The sequence below is a fragment of the Molothrus aeneus genome, chromosome 6, assembly GCF_037042795.1.
Source record: "Molothrus aeneus isolate 106 chromosome 6, BPBGC_Maene_1.0, whole genome shotgun sequence".
Taxonomy (NCBI): domain Eukaryota; kingdom Metazoa; phylum Chordata; class Aves; order Passeriformes; family Icteridae; genus Molothrus; species Molothrus aeneus.
The window spans coordinates 60,929,912-60,949,810 of record NC_089651.1 but is presented as its reverse complement, the minus strand read 5'-3'; the positions used below and the strand labels follow the sequence as shown (position 1 = coordinate 60,949,810).

The 19,899-nt window shown below is 48.7% G+C and overlaps 1 protein-coding gene across 1 annotated transcript; it reads left to right on the top strand.

Annotated features, from left to right (window-relative positions):
• The first annotated feature begins 355 nt into the window (after nt 1-355).
• On the top strand, nt 356-8,559 carry TMX1 (thioredoxin related transmembrane protein 1). Its single transcript, XM_066552254.1, has 8 exons — nt 356-521; nt 601-716; nt 1,702-1,747; nt 2,323-2,451; nt 5,095-5,140; nt 5,219-5,320; nt 5,572-5,644; nt 6,016-8,559. Exons 1-8 carry the CDS (start codon nt 361-363, stop codon nt 6,192-6,194), a joined length of 852 nt encoding a protein of 283 aa, XP_066408351.1. The 5' UTR covers nt 356-360; the 3' UTR covers nt 6,195-8,559.
• The last annotated feature ends 11,340 nt before the right edge of the window (nt 8,560-19,899 follow it).

Genomic DNA, 19,899 nt, shown 5'->3' with positions numbered 1-19,899 from the left:
CAGAATTGCAATCCCTTGCGATTCCAATCCCTCCCAATCCCAACCACTCCAGGATTTCAATCCCGACCATTCCAGGACTGCAATCCCTTCTGATTCCAACCCCTTCCGATCCCAACCACTCCAGGATTCCGATCCCTTCCAAATCCCGACCATTCCAGGATCCCAATCCCAACCATTTCAGGATTGCAATCCCTTCCGATTTCAATCCTGGCCATTTCAGGATCCCAATCCCTCCCATTCCAGGACTCCAACCCCTCCCGATGCCCCGCTCTCCCGGTTCCCGGTGCCTCCTCCCCGCTCCCCTCAGGGCGGGCCCGGCCGTGACGCGCCGGGAAGGCGGAAGGGGGGGGGCGGCCCAAGATGGCGGCGCCGGGCCGGGCCGGGCCCGCGCTGAGGGCTCCGCTCTGCGCTCTGCTCTGCCTGGCGCTGGCCGCCGCCGCCCGGGGCAGGCCGAGCCCCGTGAAGGTGCTGTCGGACGGGATGTGGCGGGAGCTGCTGCAGGACGAGTGGATGGTGGAGTTGTGAGTGGGGAGCGGCGCGGCGGGGGTGCCGGGGCGGTGTGAGGGCTCTGTGGGTGACCGCGCTGTGCCGCTCCCGCAGCTACGCGCCCTGGTGCCCCGCCTGCGAGAACCTGCAGCCCGAGTGGGAGAAGTTCGCCGAGTGGGGAGAGGACCTGGGGGTCAACGTGGCCAAAGTGGATGTGACCGAGCAGCCGGGTGAGAGGGGCTGGGAAGGGCTCCCGAAGCCCCCCGGGATCTGGGGAGCTGAGGGGTTTGGGGGTGCTCGTCTCCGGTGTGTGCTTGTGGGAGGCAGGCAGAAATAATAGGGGTAATAAAAGTGTTTTACTCATCTCTAGCTGTGTGACTAAACGCCCTGATCTTGCTTAATAGGATCCCAGAATGTTTTGGTTGGGAGGGACCTTGAAGATCATCCCATTCCAACCCCTACCGCACCTTCCACCATCCCAGGGAGCTCCAAGCCCTGTCCAGCCTGGCCTTGGACACTCCCAGGGATCCAGGGAAAGCTTCTCTGGGCACCCTGGGCCAGGTTCCACACAGGAACGAGACTGTCAGATAGTAGATCAAATAAATATAATTGAATGAATAGAATAAACAAAATTCATAGACTATAATAGGTAAAAACAATGAGAAGTTTTGTCCAGAGCATGATTTCAAGGAGATTTTTGGCCATGCTTTTAAAGTTTCAGCCTTGCCATTCCAGTCCCTCCTTTGGTTGGGAGAAGGGAGCACAAACAATCTGCTCTGACTGTTCTGAGACTGTCCTGAAACTCTCCTGAAAATCTCCTGTCCCTGTGGGATTTGTAAGCCTGGCCTTCCCCACGCTGATCTCTTTCTCCAGAGCAGCTTTACTTTTGAAGCTTGCCTCACTTGGGTTATTTTCCTCAGGGTTTCTGGAGGCTGCAGATCCTGTTTGCAAAGGAGAGCCTCTCCCTCTGAAGAGCTGCAGCCAAAAGAGTCCAATGGAGCTGCTATCCCTGGATATCTCATTTTCCCCATGTTATTCTTTGTCCAGGGACCATTTTTTAAGTGTGTGCTGCTTTGACATGCACAAGGTTGTGTTGGATTGCATGGAAATATTGATACCCAGGCCTGCTGTTGTATTTTGGGGTGTTACAGCATTCCTTGCCTCTTTTTTTCCATAAAAATACTCAAAATACTCTTAAAATAACTTTCCTTACAGGGTTAAGTGGACGATTTATCATCACAGCCCTCCCTACCATCTATCAGTAAGTATGCAGGGCAGCAGGGGTTTTTTGGGGTGAGAGTGGGCATTTTTTTCTTCTTTTTTTTTTGGCAAATAAATGAGATTTATTATGCTCTTTAAGAATAGGAGCTGCTTGTCACTGACACATCCACTGTCTCACCCACTGTGACCTTGTGCTGCCAGATGATTTCTTTTCCTTTCCCTTCAGGCCTTATTTATTCTGCCTTTTCATGGGTGTTTCTGTTTTGCAATCCTTTCTCTGTAGGTTGATCTTCAGTGCAGGTGTGTGGCAAGGGCTTTAGGAAGATCATTATCTTTCTTTTCTTTTCTTTTCTTTTTTTTTTTTTTGTGAGATCACAGCCTAAAGCTAGCCAAGCTGTTTGTGGAGTCAGTGTTCTGGAAATAACTTGGAGTAAGTCCAGGGGTTTGGAAAATGGTTTTTAGAGGCAGTATCAGCTAAAAAAAATACCACTGAGAAAGTGAATGTGTAAAAAATAGACAAGATGATGGGAGGGGGTTTGTTGGATGGAAACAAATGCTGCACTTGGTGCTTGGGTCATATAAATAAAGGATTTGGGTGATGTTGTTATTTTACAGCTGCAAAGATGGAGAGTTCAGGAGGTACCAGGGAGCAAGGAATAAAGCTGCCTTCATTAACTTCATCAGTGATGAGGAGTGGAAATCCATTGAACCAGTGTCCTCCTGGTTTGGTCCTTCCTCTTTCCTGTAAGCTTTGGGTTGGTTTTGTAACAATTTATTATCAAATGTCCTGAGGTGTGTCCTGCTCCCTGTTCCCAGCTCTGTGTGGGCAGGAGCTGTGGGAATGTGTGGGTGGGTGGGTGTCCCAATTCTTCCTCAGATGTGGCAGGGTTGTCACCATAGCAGGGGTGACCTGAGCACTGTCACCATAGCAGGGATGACCTGAGCACTGTCACCACAGCAGGGGTGACCTGAGCACTGTCACCACAGCAGGGGTGACCTGAGGGTTGTCACCACAGCAGGGGTGACCTGAGCACTGTCACAGAGCAGGGATGACCTGAGCACTGTCACCACAGCAGGGGTGACCTGACCACTGTCACCACAGCAGAGGTGACCTGAGCACTGTCACCACAGCAGGGATGACCTGAGTATTGTCACCATAGCAGAGGTGACCTGAGCATTGTCACCACAGCAGGGGTGACCTGAGGGTTGTCACCACAGCAGGGGTGACCTGAGCACTGTCACCACAGCAGGGGTGACCTGAGCACTGTCACCACAGCAGGGATGACCTGAGTATTGTCACCATAGCAGAGGTGACCTGAGCATTGTCACCACAGCAGGGGTGACCTGAGGGTTGTCACCACAGCAGGGGTGACCTGAGCACTGTCACCATAGCAGGGGTGACCTGAGCACTGTCACCATAGCAGGGGTGACCTGAGGGTTGTCACCATAGCAGGGGTGACCTGAGCACTGTCACCATAGCAGGGGTGACCTGAGCACTGTCACCATAGCAGGGGTGACCTGAGGGTTGTCACCATAGCAGGGGTGACCTGACCACTGTCACCATAGCAGGGGTGACCTGAGCACTGTCAACATAGCAGGGATGACCTGAGCACTGTCACCATAGCAGAGGTGACCTGAGCACTGTCACCACAGCAGGGGTGACCTGAGCATTGTCACCATAGCAGGGGTGACCTGAGCATTGTCACCACAGCAGAGGTGACCTGAGCACTGTCACCATAGCAGAGGTGACCTGAGCACTGTCACCACAGCAGAGGTGACCTGAGCACTGTCACCATAGCAGAGGTGACCTGAGCACTGTCACCACAGCAGGGATGACCTGAGCACTGTCACCATAGCAGGAGTGACCTGAGCACTGTCACCATAGCAGGGGTGACCTGAGGGTTGTCACCATAGCAGGAGTGACCTGAGCACTGTCACCATAGCAGGGGTGACCTGAGCATTGTCACCATAGCAGGAGTGACCTGAGCACTGTCACCATAGCAGGGGTGACCTGAGGGTTGTCACCATAGCAGGGGTGACCTGAGGGTTGTCACCATAGCAGGAGTGACCTGAGCACTGTCACCATAGCAGGGGTGACCTGAGCATTGTCACCATAGCAGGAGTGACCTGAGCACTGTCACCATAGCAGGGGTGACCTGAGGGTTGTCACCATAGCAGGGGTGACCTGAGGGTTGTCACCATAGCAGGGATGACCTGAGCATTTTCACCACAGCAGGGATGACCTGAGCACTGTCACCATAGCAGGGGTGTCCCCAGCAAGGTTTACTTCAAAGCTTGAAGAGGTTTCCTAAACTCTTGTAGGGACCTTGCTGACCCTTGAAGTTTTTTGGTTTCTGATGGTTTTTGCCCAGCTAAATCCTGGGAAATTTCTTCCACTGTCTGGAGGAAATCACAAGGAAATCACAGAGGGATTCTCCATCAGGAACTGACAGGAAAAAGGGGATTGGGTTCAAACTGCCAAGGGAAATTTGGGTTTGATACATGCAAGGAATTCTCTTATAACCTGATTTTCTTTTAATAGCTTAATTTTTTTTTTGTTTTAATAAAACCTCCTGGTGCTTCTTTCTTAATATCTCCACTGGAGTTCCAGCTGGCTTCTCACAGAGCATTGGTCCAGATAGAACAGAAAAGGGACTTGAAATTCACATGGATTAACTTTAACTTGGATTCAGCAGATCCAAGTTAAAGATATCTGGGAATTTCTAGCTGTGCATGTATGAGCTGAGGTTGTTTCACACAGGTTTGAGGCTGAAATTATGGCAAAGGGACAGGCAATGGAATTATCCAGGCAGGAAAGGGAAGGTGACATCATCACAGCAGCTGGGGGAAAATTTGTGTTTTAAAGTGTTCTCTTTTTAAGATTTTAAGGTGTTCTCACTGTTCTCTTTTTTAAGATTTTAAGGTGTTCTCAGTGCTCTCTTTTTTAAGATTTTAAAGTGTTCTCAGTGCTCTCTTTTTAAGATTTTAAGGTGTTCTCACTGTTCTCTTTTTAAGATTTTAAGGTGTTCTCACTGTTCTCTTTTTAAGATTTTAAAGTGTTCTCAGTGTTCTCTTTTTAAGATTTTAAAGTGTTCTCACTGTTCTCTTTTTAAGATTTTAAGGTGTTCTCACTGTTCTCTTTTTAAGATTTTAAGGTGTTCTCAGTGCTCTCTTTTTAAGATTTTAAAGTGTTCTCACTGTTCTCTTTTTAAGATTTTAAAGTGTTCTCAGTGCTCTCTTTTTAAGATTTTAAAGTGTTCTCAGTGCTCTCTTTTTAAGATTTTAAAGTGTTCTCAGTGCTCTCTTTTTAAGATTTTAAGGTGTTCTCAGTGCTCTCTTTTTAAGATTTTAAGGTGTTCTCAGTTTCTCTTCTGTGCTTTGTTTCAGGATGAGCAGCATGTCAGCGTTGTTCAAGTTGTCCATGTGGATCAGGGTATTTGCTTACATCCCCACTTCATTTCCTCCTCAATATGAAATCAGCTCTTTCTGAAATAATTCTCTTTTATTCTAGCATGGCCATGGCTATTTGACAGAAAACCTTGGAATGCCAGTCTGGGGCTCCTATGCAGTTTTTGGATTGGCCACTCTGTTCTTAGGAATGGTTCTGGGACTTGTAAGTGCAGCCCTTGGGGCTGAGGGTGACTTGGTTACACTTGTGCTGCCTCCACCTCAATTTTGGGGTGGGTTTTGGGGTACCCTGAGCTGGAACACAGGGATGGGGACAGGATGGAGCCCCCATAATCCAAGGGGAAGCTGGATGGGATCCACCTGAGGGTAAATGGTTAGACTTGATCTGGAAGTTTTCCATCCTAAACAATTGCAATGAATGTTTGGGAGTTTCACCTTGGGTTTCTTTGGTTTCAGATGATGGTGTTCCTGGCAGACTGCATCTGTCCCTCCAAAAGGCACAGACCACCACAGCTCCAGCCTCAGCCAAGTAAGCCCACAGCAAACTTCTGATTCAGTGAAGCTGTTTGATAAATTTTATTTGGAGAAAATATTAAAGAAATCCAGGTGTCTGCAGGATGTGACGTGGAGTGGAGAACTTTGCATTTGGGATTGATGCCTCGCCCTTAGGGTTTATAATGGGTTGGGATTTGCTATTTAGTAAAGCTGGGGTATTTTTAAAACTGGTTTTAGGGATAGAAAAAGTTTTGAGAGCATTTTCATACCTGAAAGACATGAAATTCCACATGGGCAGGGAGAGGAAATTCAGTGGAGCTCTCAGTGTCGCTGTGCTCGCCCGTGATGTTAAAAAAGTGGATTTTACTTTGGTATTTACTTGTGTGTTTTTCCTTTCTCCTCAAGGGAAACAAGGTCCAGAGTCAGCTCATCTGCTGAAGAACAGGTATGAAGAGCAGGAAGGAGATGAGGGAGATATCTCAGATGAGGAAACGGAGGGGAAGGAGGGGAGCAAGAGAGACTCATCCCCGAGCGGTGTCCGGCAGCGCCCCGTGCCCGGTGCTGCTCCTCTGGAGAAATCTTAGCTGCATTTGCACCAGGATTAGTGCTTGAGTCAGCCACTCAAAGGGAGAGCAATGTCACATCCTCCAGCTTGAAGAGAAGAAATGACTCCTGGCTTGGTAATGTTGCTGCATTTCATCAATTTGGAGGAAATAATAACAATAAAATAAAAAAAGCATCAGGTATTCCAAAGGAAAAATTGCTGTTGCAAATGGCTGGAACTTCTCCTGTCTGTGTGCAGAGAAGTGCCAAGGAATAATTGCTGTGGCTTCTGGGATGATTTGTTCCCTAGGGATTATTTGGAAGAGAATGTAAACCAGAGTCATTCCTGCATTAGAGAGCATTAGCAAGGAAAATGCACTCACCTGGTTGTTGCTTAAACCTCCCAAAAGGGTTCCCTGCTCTTATACTGTTTGTCAGTATAAATTTCTAGCTGTGCCCTGAAGAAATGCTGAGGGGAAAGTTCCTTTAGTTATGGACCTAAAATTCCTTTAGTTTAGGCTTTTTATGAGACAAAAACTGCCTTTTGCTATGACAATGAGTGCTACAAACCCCCCCAACCTTTTTTCTTACAAAGAGCTGATGGAACTTAGCACAAGCACTCCTGCAGTGGGATCCTCTGGCTGTCCAGAACCCTGCTGCTTGCATCCATTTCTTCCAGAAAAAGCTGTAGAAAACTCTCTGAGCTTCTTGGCAAAGTAGTTTTCCTCTAGGAACAAGTGACAAGCAGCACCTTGAAGTCTTGTCTGTCTCTGTGACTCCATAGTTTACACACAGGGTTCTCTGTGCAAATCCTCTCCATTCCTCCTCCTGGGTGCCAGCAGGGCTTTGCTTGTTTTTAATCCATCATTTCTTACTCAAATCTTGCTGCAGATCCATGCAGGCTGTACCTGGCCTGAAGTTAAAATAACTCCTTTCTTTTTTTTTCCTCCTGTTTTCACAAAATCATTTTGAAACATTAAACCTGAATTTTTTTCTTGAAAAAAAAAGAAAAAAAAAATTAGTTTACTGTTGTCTGTATGGTGTTTGTTTTCACTCTGTATAGAAATAAAAAGAATGCACATGCCCTTTGGACCAGTGTTGTAAAGAGTTTTCCATATTCTTTTGATTCAATTCCAAAGTTTTTGCAAGGGAAGGATGAGCCTAATACTGAGCACATTTAGATTTTTTTGCCAAGCTTGTTTCTGATTTTTTTTTTTTTTGTTTAGCTTTATGGGTTCTTAGCTTTTATTTGTAGTTATTTAGGTTTTTTAGTGTTTAGTTTTTATTTGTAGTTATTTAGCAGCTTTTTTTTAATTGCCCATCTGACTTCTTCCCCTTTTTTTGTTTCTTTTCTCTACATTGGTGCTCTGGAATGACTTGACTTCAGTGCTGTGTGTTAGAAAGATAAACTGGTGTTTGAAAGGGTCTTTTTGGCTAAAATCTGTCCTTTTTTAAAGCTACAACCTCTCCTGGTGTTGGAATGAAGACCACTGTGTGCCAGAATTGCCCTTAAGGTGTTGGTTTTGTGGAATTGCCTTAAATTCTCTAAAAGTTCCCATCTCTGAGCCTTTGTCACTGATAAATAAAGCAATAAATAAAGAAATACTGAGGAGAAGTAGCAGCACTGCCTTGGATCAGTGGTGGTTTTGCAGTTTGGAGAGGGCTTGAGGAGACAGAAGTGCTGTAGCTGGTGGGAAAAAGTGTTGAGTTGTTTGAAAAGCTGAACTCTGCTCACTCCACTTGGGATATATTTCAATGTAGCTTTTCTAAGTGCACAGGTTTTTAATTTTTCAGTTACAACCAAACTTGGTGCAATACAGAGAGGACACCCTGCTGACTTGTGGCAAACTTTTCATTGTAAAAGAACACCCAACCTTTCCTTTGTTGTGCTGGACTTGTGGGCTCCTGCTTGAACAAGAACTTCCAGCAGGAATTTACATTTTTTTTTCCTCTGCCTGCTGCTCACTTCTCCCTGCCTTAGGCACAGACCCAAACCCCAAACCTGCCTTGTGGGGGTGACTGTTCCCAGCTGTGCAGCTCCTGCTTGGATTATCCACAGGCAGCCTCTGCTGATCTCTGCTAATCTCACCCTGCAGATTTTGCAGAATATTATGGTTTTGTCCTGTGAATATTTAAGTTCCTTGATTGATTTTTTTTGTTTGTTTGTTTTAAAGATCTCTATTCCAAAGATGTTTACTGAGGCTGAGTGGTGTAACCTGAGTGTAAGAGCCTGTCCTTTGTGTGTTTTGATGTTGCCTGAATATCAATTTTGTAAAAATCACAATGCCCTTTCCATATCACCTGGACCAGGCCTGTTTTCATTCCAGAAAGAATTAATGACAATAATGTAACAATAATTTTGTTTTTCAGAGAGTCTTCAAGTAAAAAATAACCACCAGCTTTGGATTCCTGTGTTTGTGTCTTTTTCTTTTTTCTTGTTTTTAATTGCTCAGGTTCTTGCTGCTTAGTCATGAAACAGCTGCTTCCATGGATAAAAATTATAACCCTGAAGATATAAAAATGTTTTTCTGAAAAGTCAGGTGTGAGTAATAATTCAAAGTAAAGCTGCACTGAGTGATTTTTTAGTCAAGACTGGCTTGGGTACCTCACTTTGATAGATGGTTCCAGTGGTTTGGGAAGGAGCTTTCACTCATGCCAGGTTTAGCCAGAAATGGTAATAAAATGTGGTTTTCTGTAGCAGAAAAATGTAGGCTGGAGTTGACAAATGATGTTTAAAATGAATTTTTTTGGTGGCTGCTTTCCTTTCTGTGGTTGCATGAAACACTGCGAGGGGTGTGGGAGCTGCAGCTGGGCCCTCCCCTGGCCCTCCCACGCTCCCCCAAGCCCAGCAGCTGAAGGGATCAACACTCTGGGATTAATCCTGGAGTGGGAAGCTTAATTCCAACTGCTGGCAGCTCTGAAGTGAAGGAGGCTGCTTGGGGAGGAGACAAATCCAGGCAAGGAATGCTCAGGGTGTTCTGAGTTACAGCCAGTTCCTTCCCTCCATCCCTGCCCTTGGGGGTGTGGAACTTTCTGGAAAAGTGCAATAATGCTCTTAGCTCCACCCTGACAGGGGTAAGGAATTGAGAATTCCACAGGCACGCAGGGGATGCTCATAGAAACCTCACTCCCCTCCTCTTCCTCTCAGTGAGATGCATCCAACAGGGAGTAACAGCAGAAGGAAAAAAACCTAGGGGAAAAAACCAAGGGAAAAGTCAAACTGAAATAGTTTTGGGTATTAAAACGCTTGGGAATGGCCTGATAGGAAGGAAATGTCTGGGAATTGTTGGCAGTTGGTGTTTGCCAGATTGCCCAAGGTTGGGTTGGACATCAGTGGTTTCAGTTGTGATAATGCTTGGTGGGGAAGGAGACATTTCAGTGCTTAGCACTGGTTTAGAAACACCAAATACAATCTCAATTTTAAGGTTTCTTTGCTTTAAGAAGGGGGAATTGTCTCTCCTGCAGGTGTCTTGTCCTTGGTTTGGCCTGGACAACATCACCTTTGGCCCTTCCCTGAGTTTATTCCATGGCTGATTCCCCACTCTTGGTCCAGCTTTTCTTTACCTTCAAAACTCCCTACCTTGATTAATCCAGTGACTTTCCAGAAGAATTTCTGCCTGAACCTCCCCTTTTCCCTCACTTTTCACTGCTTGAAACGTCCCAGCCACAAATTTCACTTCCCTTCAGCATTGCTTACAGAAATTCCCTTTCACTGCAAGGCAGATCCAAAAGGACAACTTTTAGGTCCTGGGAATTCTGCCTGCCCCAGGTGGGTTCCCAAAAACCAGGAGGAATCCTGGGCAGGAGGGGTTGAGGTGGATGTGGCTGATGTGTGAGGGATGTCCTTGAAGTGAGGGCAGGTTCTGAAATCCTTTGAACATCAGAGGGGAGAAAGCACCACTGAAATCTGGGTGTCTCTAAAAGGTTTTTTTCTATGTGTGTATTAAAAGGTTTTTTAGTGTGTATCTAAAAGGTTGTTTTCTAAATTAAATTACAATTTATTTACAAATTTATTACAAATTTATTTACAAATTTATTACAAATTCTACCAAGGAGTTTTAAACTGCAAAATGAGACAGCATCAATGCAAGGTCACTATTAAAGATAATATTTTTCTCAGCTGTGCTTTTCCTTCCAGAGTCTTTGTTTTGCTAAGCCTGGACCTCAGTGCCCTTTTCCCCTCCATTTGTGTGACTGCTGATTCCTCAGGAAGATTCTCTCTGAATTTTCCTTTCAATTCCTTGGCACATGGATGTATCAAGAATCAAGGGAAAGATGAGTTCAGAGTAAAGATTTCTGATAAATTGTTTTCCAAGGATAAGTAGCCATTTCTCCCTCTTCCTCCTTTTCTCACCCATTATCAAATATTTGGGAAGTATTTGAAGTGTGGTCTTAGACAGATTCCTTTTTCCTTTCCTGAAATTTCCTTTCCTTTCCTGAAATTTCCTTTCGTTTCCTGAAATTTCCTTTCCTGAAATTTCCTTTCCTTTCCAGAAAATTCCTTTCCTGAAATTTCCTGAAGTTTCCTTTCCCAAAATTTCCCTTCCCTTCCCTTCCCTTCCCTTCCCTTCCCTTCCCTTCCCTTCCCTTCCCTTCCCTTCCCTTCCCTTCCCTTCCCTTCCCTTCCCTTCCCTTCCCTTCCCTTCCCTTCCCTTCCCTTCCCTTCCCTTCCCCTCTGTGTGTTCCCAGGAGCAGGAATGTCACCCCATGTGCCCCCTTAGGACAGCACACGTGCCTGTCTCCAGAATCCCCAAGTTTTTGGGATGCTGCAGGATCTGCTGTGAGCAGCACTGCCACAGCTCCAGAGCTGATGGATGAAATCCCTGCGTGAGGAGGAATTCAAGCCAAAGAACATTCCTGAGATCCCCATGGTGCAGGGAGGACACTCTGGGTGTAATCCCGGTGGGTTTGGCTCTGTCAGGCTGATGGGTGTGTGACAACTTGCTGAGGGAGCTGCCAGCTTGATGCATCACTTGACAAGTGATGGACCCTTCCCAGTCCATCTCCTTCCCGATCCATCCCTTTCCTGATCCATCCCCATCCCGATCCATCCCCATCCCGATCCATCCCTTTCCTGATCCATCCCCTACCTGATCCATCCCTTGCCTGATCCATCCCTTCCCTGATCCATCCCTTCCCCAATCCATCCCTTTCCTGATCCCTTTCCCGATCCCTTTCTGATCCATCCCCTGCCTGATCCATCCCCTGCCTGATCCATCCCCTTCCTGATTCCCTTCCTGATCCATCCCTTCCCCAATCCATCCCCTTTCCCAATCCCTTTCCCGATCCATCCCCTTCCTGATCGATCCCTTTCCCGATTCATCTCTTTCCTGATCTATCCCCTTCCCGTTCCCTTTCCCGATCCGTCCCCTTCCCAATCCTTTTCCCAACCCATCCCTTTCCCGATCCATCCCTTTCCTGTGTGCCGGTAGTTTATATACAGACACAAACGGGACGGGGCCGCTATGACAAGCGTCCCCCACATTTCCGAATCCCCTTCCTGATCCCTCCCCTTCCCGATCCATCCCTTCCCCGATCCATCCCCTTTCCCAGTCCATCCCCTTCCCGATCCATCCCCTTCCCAATCCATCCCCTTCCCGATCCATCCCCTTCCCGATCCATCCCCTTTCCCAGTCCATCCCCTTCCCAATCCATCCCCTTCCCGATCCATCCCCTTTCCCGATCCATCCCCTTTCCCGATCCATCCCCGTGAGCAGCGATGCTGCAGCCAAAGCCCCTCTGCCTGGGATCTGAGCTTTCCCTGGAGTTCTCCTCCTGTTTTCTCGATCAGGAGAGCCAACACCGAACCCTGGCCCCGGGGGAAGAGTTGTTTTGTTGGGATGCTCCGCTGGAATTCCGCAGCCAGGACTGAAACTCCATCCACCATGGGGTGGTGCAGTGAGACCTCGCAGGGAGGGAGAGGCGGCCAGCGCAGCCCCTCGGCACAAACGCGGTGCAGAAACCTTTAAAATCGGGGTTTTTGTAAGATTTCCCGATTGAAATCCCTCCTGTGGCCGCTGAAGATGCCTCATTTGCCTCCTGCAGGCCCAGGAAAGGGAGAAGCCGGGTGGAGCCGGGTGAAATTGGGGCTGGATCTGGCTGCAGGGCAGGGTGGGGAATGTGCAGGTGGGGCTCCCTCCTCCTGCCTCGGGAGGAGCTCCGGGACATCACTCTCTGCTTCTGTTTAGGATAATTAGGAGTTTAGGATAATTAGGACTAATAGTTAATGCTCCTCACGCTAATAATGCTCCAGCCTGGGTGTGCTCAAATAGATTTTTATTTTTGAGAAGTATTTTAAAAAGAGTTTTGGAGCACATTTCCTAAAGAGCTGCTCCAACTTTACTCCAGAGTTGTGGAAGAGGTGAGGCCAGAAGAGGAAGAGAAAGGAACCATCCGACCACGTGGTGGCAACGTGGAGATGCTACAGAAGGATTGCTTGGATTGCTGTGCTTCCCTGAAGGAATTTTCACTTCTTCAGAGACGCCTGAAGTTAATTTATGGCTTAAAAGAGGGTGGTAAAAGCAGGAAGGTAAATATTTTCAGCTGTGTCACCTGACCCTGTGGATGCCCACAGTGGGGTGGACCAAACAAATGGAAGAAAGCAGGTTTTTATGGAGAGAGCTTTCTTTTTTATGGAGAGAGAGTTTTGGTGAGACCTTTCTGAATGAAAGGACGTCAGGAAATGAATAATTAAGGCTGAGCCAGAGGAAGTGCAGAGGGAAGGCACCTGGCAGCAGGATGGGGTTTGGCTGAGGTAATGACAGCACAAATCTCCAACTCCTGCACTGGGCTTCCCACAGATGGATTTGTTTTGTGGAGATTGAGACCATCACTTGGATTTCCAGGCCTGGCAGTGAACATTGAGACGCTGGGAAGCTGAGGAGAGATTTTATGGTCTCCACAATGCCCTGACAGGAGGGGGCAGCCAGGTGGGATTCAGGCTCTGCTCCCAGGGACAGGGACAGGGTGAGAGGAAATGGCCTCAGGTCATGGCAGGGGAGGTTCAGGTTGGATATGAGGAAGAATTTCCTCATGGAAAGGATGGTCAAGCATTGGAACTTCCCAGGGAGGTGGTGGAGTCCCCATCCCTAGAGGGATTTAAAATCCATGTGGATGTGGCACTTGGGGACATGGGACAGTGGTGGCCTTGGCAGTGCTGAGGAAACACTTGGACTTGATGGTCTTAGAGGGCTTTTCCAACCTCAACAATTCCATGATTCCATGGAAGCTGCCCAGAACATGCTGTCTTCCATGGCAGGTCATCCACAGGTGCATCCTCAAAACCTGTTGGGATTTCCCTTGCCCAGCTCTGTCCTGCTCCTCCTGACTTTCCCTACTGAGTGCTGGACCAGGAGGAGGGAGCCAGCAGAGAAGGGAGCCTGGGAAGGCAGCAGGCTGCTGCTGCTGGCTCTGTGGGGCAGGAGATGAGAGAATTCCAGGGCAGGAGCAGCATTTTGGCTGCTCCAGGGAGAGCTGGGCCGCTCTGTGTATGCTTCTTGTTGGAATTCTGTGCGGTGCTCAGAGGGGAAGAAAGGCTCTGGAATGGGCAGGTGCTGAGCAGTGCTGCCCTGGGGCTCTGCCTGTGCTGCAGCTGCAGCTCTCTGGATTTTCTGCCCTGTGAATGAACATAACAAACCAGTTTTCTCCTCAGGGCAGCATGTCAGGGATTTTTTCCCCTCTGTTTGCTGCGGCGCCGGGAGCCAAACGCGGCAGTGCCCACGCCTGGCGTGCGTGTCCCAGCGGGATCCCTGGAGCTGCCAGCAAGGCTGGGCTCTGCCCCTGCACGTCCTGGGGGGCCACAACGACCTGGTGCCACCTGGCCTGTGCCACGTGGCAGGTGTGACCCGTGGGGATGTGCCCACCTTGCACCTGGGACTGCTGAAAATGGATGGAATGGGGGAGCACGGGGAACAATCCTGCCCTGGAAGGAGGATAAGGGAAGGCAGCCTTGGTGCTTAAGTTTGGTGTTCAGAAGAACACCAAGAGAACACCTGGAGAAGGGAAGGATCCAGGGAGACTTTAAAACCTTTCCAGTGCCTAAAGGGGGCCCAAGAGAGCTGGAGAAGGACTTGGGACAAGGCATGGAGGGACAGGACAAGGGAGGATGACTTTAAGCTGGAAAAGGGTAGATGTGGAATATTGGGAAGGAGTTCCTGGGTGTGAGGGTGGGCAGGTCCTGGCACAGGGTGTCCAGAGAAGCTGTGGCTGCCCCTGGATCCCTGGAAGTGCCCAAGCCAGGCTGGATGGGGTTTGGAGCAGCCTGGGACAGTGGAACGTGTCCTGCCCATGGCAGGGGTGGGACTGGGTGTTCTTTAAGGTCCCTTCCAATCCCAAAAGTTCTATGACTCTGTGAAATACCTCATTGCTGAGTTTTGAGGTAAGACTTTCTCCACAGTCTCTTTGCCATAAATTACCTGTATTGATTGTCTGCTGGCTCCAGTAACTGGGAATGGGCAGAACAAAGCCACAAACCAGTTCAGTGCTGCTTCCCACCACACAGGAGCACATGGAGCTGGACTTGGTGACCCCTGTGGGTTCCTTCCAGCTCAGGACACTCTGTGCTCCTCTTCTGTGATTCTGTGACATTTTTAGGAGATCTTTCCAGACCCCCACGAGCTGCAGGAGGAGCTTGGTGATCCCTGCATGCAGAGCAGCTCCAGCATGGAGCTGTTTCCAGGTCCTGCTTCATCCAGGATCAGCAACCGCAGCTGAGGCAGAGATGCAGGATCCTATTTTGGAGATTTCCCATTTCTGGTATCATTAACCCTCCAATGGCCTCTGGGTTATTTTCCCAGCTGGGCTGATTCATCATTCCCTGTCCCTTTAGTTTCTTGGCCATCTCCTCAATCCCTTCAATCCCAACATGTATTTCTGTTTATCAGGCCTTTCCACTGGATGTTTTTTTTGCCTGGCTGGCTTTGCAGAAGTGGTTTATTTACAAATCTGCCCAGAATTGGCTCCAAGTGACGCGGGTGTTGGTTGAAGGAAAGCTGATTTTTGACAAAGTCAGCACGAGAACGGGAACAGATGGGGACGTTGATGAATTTGATTTTGCTAAATGTTGTCCTCCTGCAAATCAGCTTGCTTTTCCCTATTAGCATAAGAAGCAGCAAAAAAGGATTTAATTTCTCTAAACATTTCCCCTTAATGATCTACCTCTCCAGCTCAGAGATGTATGTGGCTGCTTATCAGCAGAGCAGCTGAATTCCTTCCACTGAGGATCGACTGCAATTTTGAGGTGATTTCTGGCACTTCTCCCTCCCTGGGGTGAGAGCTGTGCTTAGGAGAGGTGGTTGCTGTTTTGAAGTGGCATCAGCTCAGGGGTTTATATGTGTTTAGTTGATTGAACTGAGTGATTTTAATTTTTTTTAAAATTTCATTTTGATTTAGGAAGGCACATTTTGCAGGTGCTGCCATCCATCCAAATGTCAGTGGTGAACTCTGTACCTGTGCCTAGCATCCACAGAGCTGCATCCCTGTGGCCCTTGCATGCAGGAGGGGCAGGAGGAGGTGGGAGAGGCCCAGAGGCAAAGAATTCCCAAAGCTTTGGGCTGGAATCAGCCCCCAGCAGCACTGGGCATGGAGTGCTGCAGCACTCACAACGTGCAGGCTCCATCCTCTGCCAAGAGCCCTCAGGAAAACCTGGCACAATTCCACCCAGGGAGCAGCCCTGGCACAGCCCCAGGGGCTGCCCCTGCTCTGTCCTTCCCTCACACACTGCTTCCCAGAGTAGAGAAATCCCAGAGAATCTTCCTGCAGCCTTCCTCCAGCCTGGAGTGTGGCAGGGCTGCTGTCCCCCCTCACAGCCCCCAGGAAAGCTCAACTGTCCCAAAATGCTGAAAGCACCATGAGCTTGGTGCCCTCACCACCCTCCCAGCTGGGAATTCCCAATCTCCCACCCATCCCTGCCCTCTGGCACTGGGAGCCATTCCCTGGCTCCTGTCCCTCCATCCCTTGTCCCCAGTCCCTCTCCAGCTCTCCTGGAGCCCCTTCAGGCCCTGCCAGGGGCTCTGAGCTCTCCCTGGAGCCTTCTCCTCTCCAGGGGAACATTCCCAGCTCTCCCAGCCTGGCTCCAGCCCTTGGAACAGCTCCATGGCCCCTCCTGGACTCATTTTTAAATTGGGACACCCAGATCTGCCTTTCCTCTCAGCCTAGGAGCTAAAAGCTCTAAGCCTCGATTTTTATTTTCCTTTTTTCTCTTCTCCTGAAGCTGCACAGCTCTGATTGATTCATCCCATTGGTCACACTGTCTTTAGCCTTATCCATGAGCTTGGAGCCACTGTCAGTGCACTGGCTACTGCAGCATCTCCTGCTGGATTTGCCTGTCCCACCCTTTCCGAGCCCAGCCATAAACAGAGGCTCAAGATAAGATGCTGGAGCCAACTCCCTGCTGGGCACTTTGATTTCTTATTAATTTCTTCCCATCATCCAGTTAAATCCATCTTCCTTTGGTTTAAGGACATTCCCCCTTGTCCTGTCACTCCAACGTCCCTCTCCAGGTCTCTTGTAGCCCCCTCTAGGAGAGATGAAATCCAAATTTTTGGGCTTTGTTTCTTCAGTTTTACCCACGTGTGCTTCTCCAAACTTCCGAATTCTTACCATTTGTCCTCTGCCTTGCTCAAAGCATCCTGCTGTCCCACAGAGTCATGGGACACAGGGAATGACTTCCCACTGCCAGAGGACAGGGGTGGATGGGATATTGGGAATCGGGAATTCCTGGCTGGGAGGGTGGGCAGGCCCTGGCACAGGGTGCCCAGAGCAGCTGTGGCTGCCCCTGGATCCCTGGAAGTGTCCAAGGCCAGGTTGGATGGGATTGAAGCAGCATGGGATGGTGGGAGATGTCCCTGCCCATGGAATGGGGTGGGATTTAAGGTCCCTCCCAACTCAAGCCCCCCTGGAATCCTGCAATTTGCAATGCAATCCATTGAAACAGGCAGGTAAAGAGAGCAATGGGAGGCATTTCCTCCATGTGCCAATAAATCCCTGGGAGAAAGATCCACCTGGCTGGATCAAAGAGCACTCAAGTGCTGCTTGGCTTGGCTCCCTGACAGGATGCTCCAGAGCAGAGGCAGCCTGGAAGATGAAAGGTTCATTAATGACTGCACAGATGTCTCGGACATCCGAGCTGTGGAACTTCCCAGTGCCAACTGCAAACGGGGAGATCAGCTTTCCTCTCCCAGCCCGGCCCTGATTTAGTCACAGATGACACTTGTGCATCCTCAGGGCTGTAAATCTCCCTGATGGTGCAGTTTGAGCAGCCATGGGAGGGTGCTGGTGCTGAGGTTGTATCCTGACGATCCCCGTGCTCGTCTCTCCAGTGGGAAATGAGGCATTTGTGCCGTGCATGGTGTGGGAGAGAGGAATCCAATGAAATGGTGCTGCTCTAACCCTGAGCTCTGTGCACCACTGCTGTTATCCTGTGGGAGATAAATGGGAATGGCAACCAGCTTGTCCTTCTAACAGGGGAGTCCTGATCAAGGCTTCAGCGTGTGCTCTGTATTCACAGACAGTTCCTTGTCTGCTTTTCTCCTTTAATCACCTCATTGTATTGGATTTGCCAGATGAAGAGTCCCTTTTTATGAGCTCCTCCTCTAAGACTGAAATATAGAGTTTAATTTTCTCCCCTTTATTTATTTATTTCAACTCCATGGGCTTTCAGCCCTTCCATGGAGCTGCTCTGTCACGGCCACATTTTCTGGAAAAATCCCCTCGCCCAGGATTTTGCTCCTGGGAAGCTGAGAAGCCTCAGAGAAGAAGGAAAACAAATTCTTATCTCATTTGCTTCTCCTGTGTTTTGCTCATGTGCACTGTGTTTGGAGATTGTTTACCCACAGGTGATTGTTTCATTGGTTTCATGTGAATTGTTTTGACTTATTGGCCAATCAGTGCCAAGCTGTGTCAGACTCTGGAAAGAGTCATGAGTTTTCATTATTATCTTTTTAGCATTTAGTAAGTGTCCTTTCTGTATTCTTTAGTATAGTATAGTTTAGTATTCTTTAATGTAATATAATAAAATAGTAAATTAGGCTTCTGAGAACATGGAGTCAGATTCATCATTAATTCCTGCAAACACAACACTGCTCCCCTCCACGGGAGGCTGCAAGGAGAAGATTCCAGAGGATGTGACTCATTTGTGGTGTTGTGCTTTGCTGAGAGCATCAGCAATATCCGAGGAGCTGGGATTGCTCCTGGCTGCTCGTGCAGTCGGGAATGAGCCGGAGTGTGGCTGCACGGTGAATTATTGATAAGGGAATAACAGCAGCTGGAGATAATCTCTCCCACGGAATATAGGGAATAAATCTTCTCTGCTGTACAGGAGTTAAGTCCTTCAGTGAGGAGAATGGGAATAATGGTGGCAGCAGGTTTTCCCTGAGTGAAGAGCGTGGAAGGAGCCCCTGGGATTGGTGTGCAGCATTGCAGGGGAAGGGGTTTGGCTCTGAGAGGGGGGGTTCCACTCACAGACCTCACCCTTCATTTGGGAACTGCTACTTAGCTGAGAGCTGTGGGTCTTCCAGGAGAAACAGGTCAGGGAAACTGGGAATCAAACAGGCATCCCAGTACCTGCCAGGGCAGGGGGAGAGGAGTGGATCACATCATCTGCAGAGGATCATTTTTGATGTGTCTTGGTTTGAAAAGCCAGGTGCCTGCTAAGGAAGGCAGGAGCCTCCCTTGAAATGGAAAATGCAAACCCCCCTCCCTCTGAATTGTTATAATTTTGAAATTAAGGGGCTCTCAGGCAAAGATATGGGAGTAGGAATAACAGTTCTTTACTAGGGAAGAAAAAAAATATGCAGTAATACAAAGCAACAGTGACAGTCAGACCATGCCCTGTCCCCTGTGTGTCAGGGGGTGGCACAGCCCCATCCCATGGGGGCTCAGCCCTCCTGCAGTGCCAGCTGTGGCTCTGCTGGAGCAGGGATCCTGCACAAGGGGGGAGTTTTCCTCTGCAGCTCCAGGGCTGCTGGAGATGGGCCTGGGCTCCCTCTGGCCATGCAGGGCACCAGAAGCTGCTCCTCTGGGAATGCACTGGGCAAAGGCTGCTGGGCTGTCCCAAAGCTCAGATTGGATCCTGGTAGGAATGCTTGGCTCCTCCCCTGGGCGGAGCATCTCCCCATGGGATGCTGGGATTGGATCAGCCCTGCAGGGACACTCAGTGGCCATGGACAGCAGAGATCTCCTGCAGGGAGGAGTGGCTGTGGGAGAGATAAAGAAAAAACTGCCCCAATGAACAGAGGATAATTGCCTGTTGCCTTGTTCTTCTAAGTTTTTCTAAGCCTTCTGATGTTTACATTTTTGTAATGGAGTTTCTCACACACTTTTATGTAAATAACAAATAATAAAAAATAATTTACATTCTTTTCTGGAGGAGGAGAAATTTGATGGACTGTTGGTTTGACCAGTGTCATTGGAGAAGTGGCAATTTCATCCTCCAATCCAGGGTCACTTTTGGAATTCTATATGTATTGAGGTCAGGAAATAAACTTCCCTTCTGTTTTACCCTGGAGGTTTCAGAGTGTGTGTCGTTCATCTCGTGTCCTATTGCCCACCTCTAACAGATAGGAATCGGAATACACACCCCCATTTCTAACCTAAGACATGACATTGCCTCTCCATGGCAGGGGCAGCTCCTGGGACTGTCCCTCCCCCAGGACACAGCTGGGGAAGGGAGGGGACAGCTCCAGCCTGGGGTGGGAGCAGGCACCAAGCACAGCCATGAGGGACTGTTGCCACATTTCTCTTCACAGA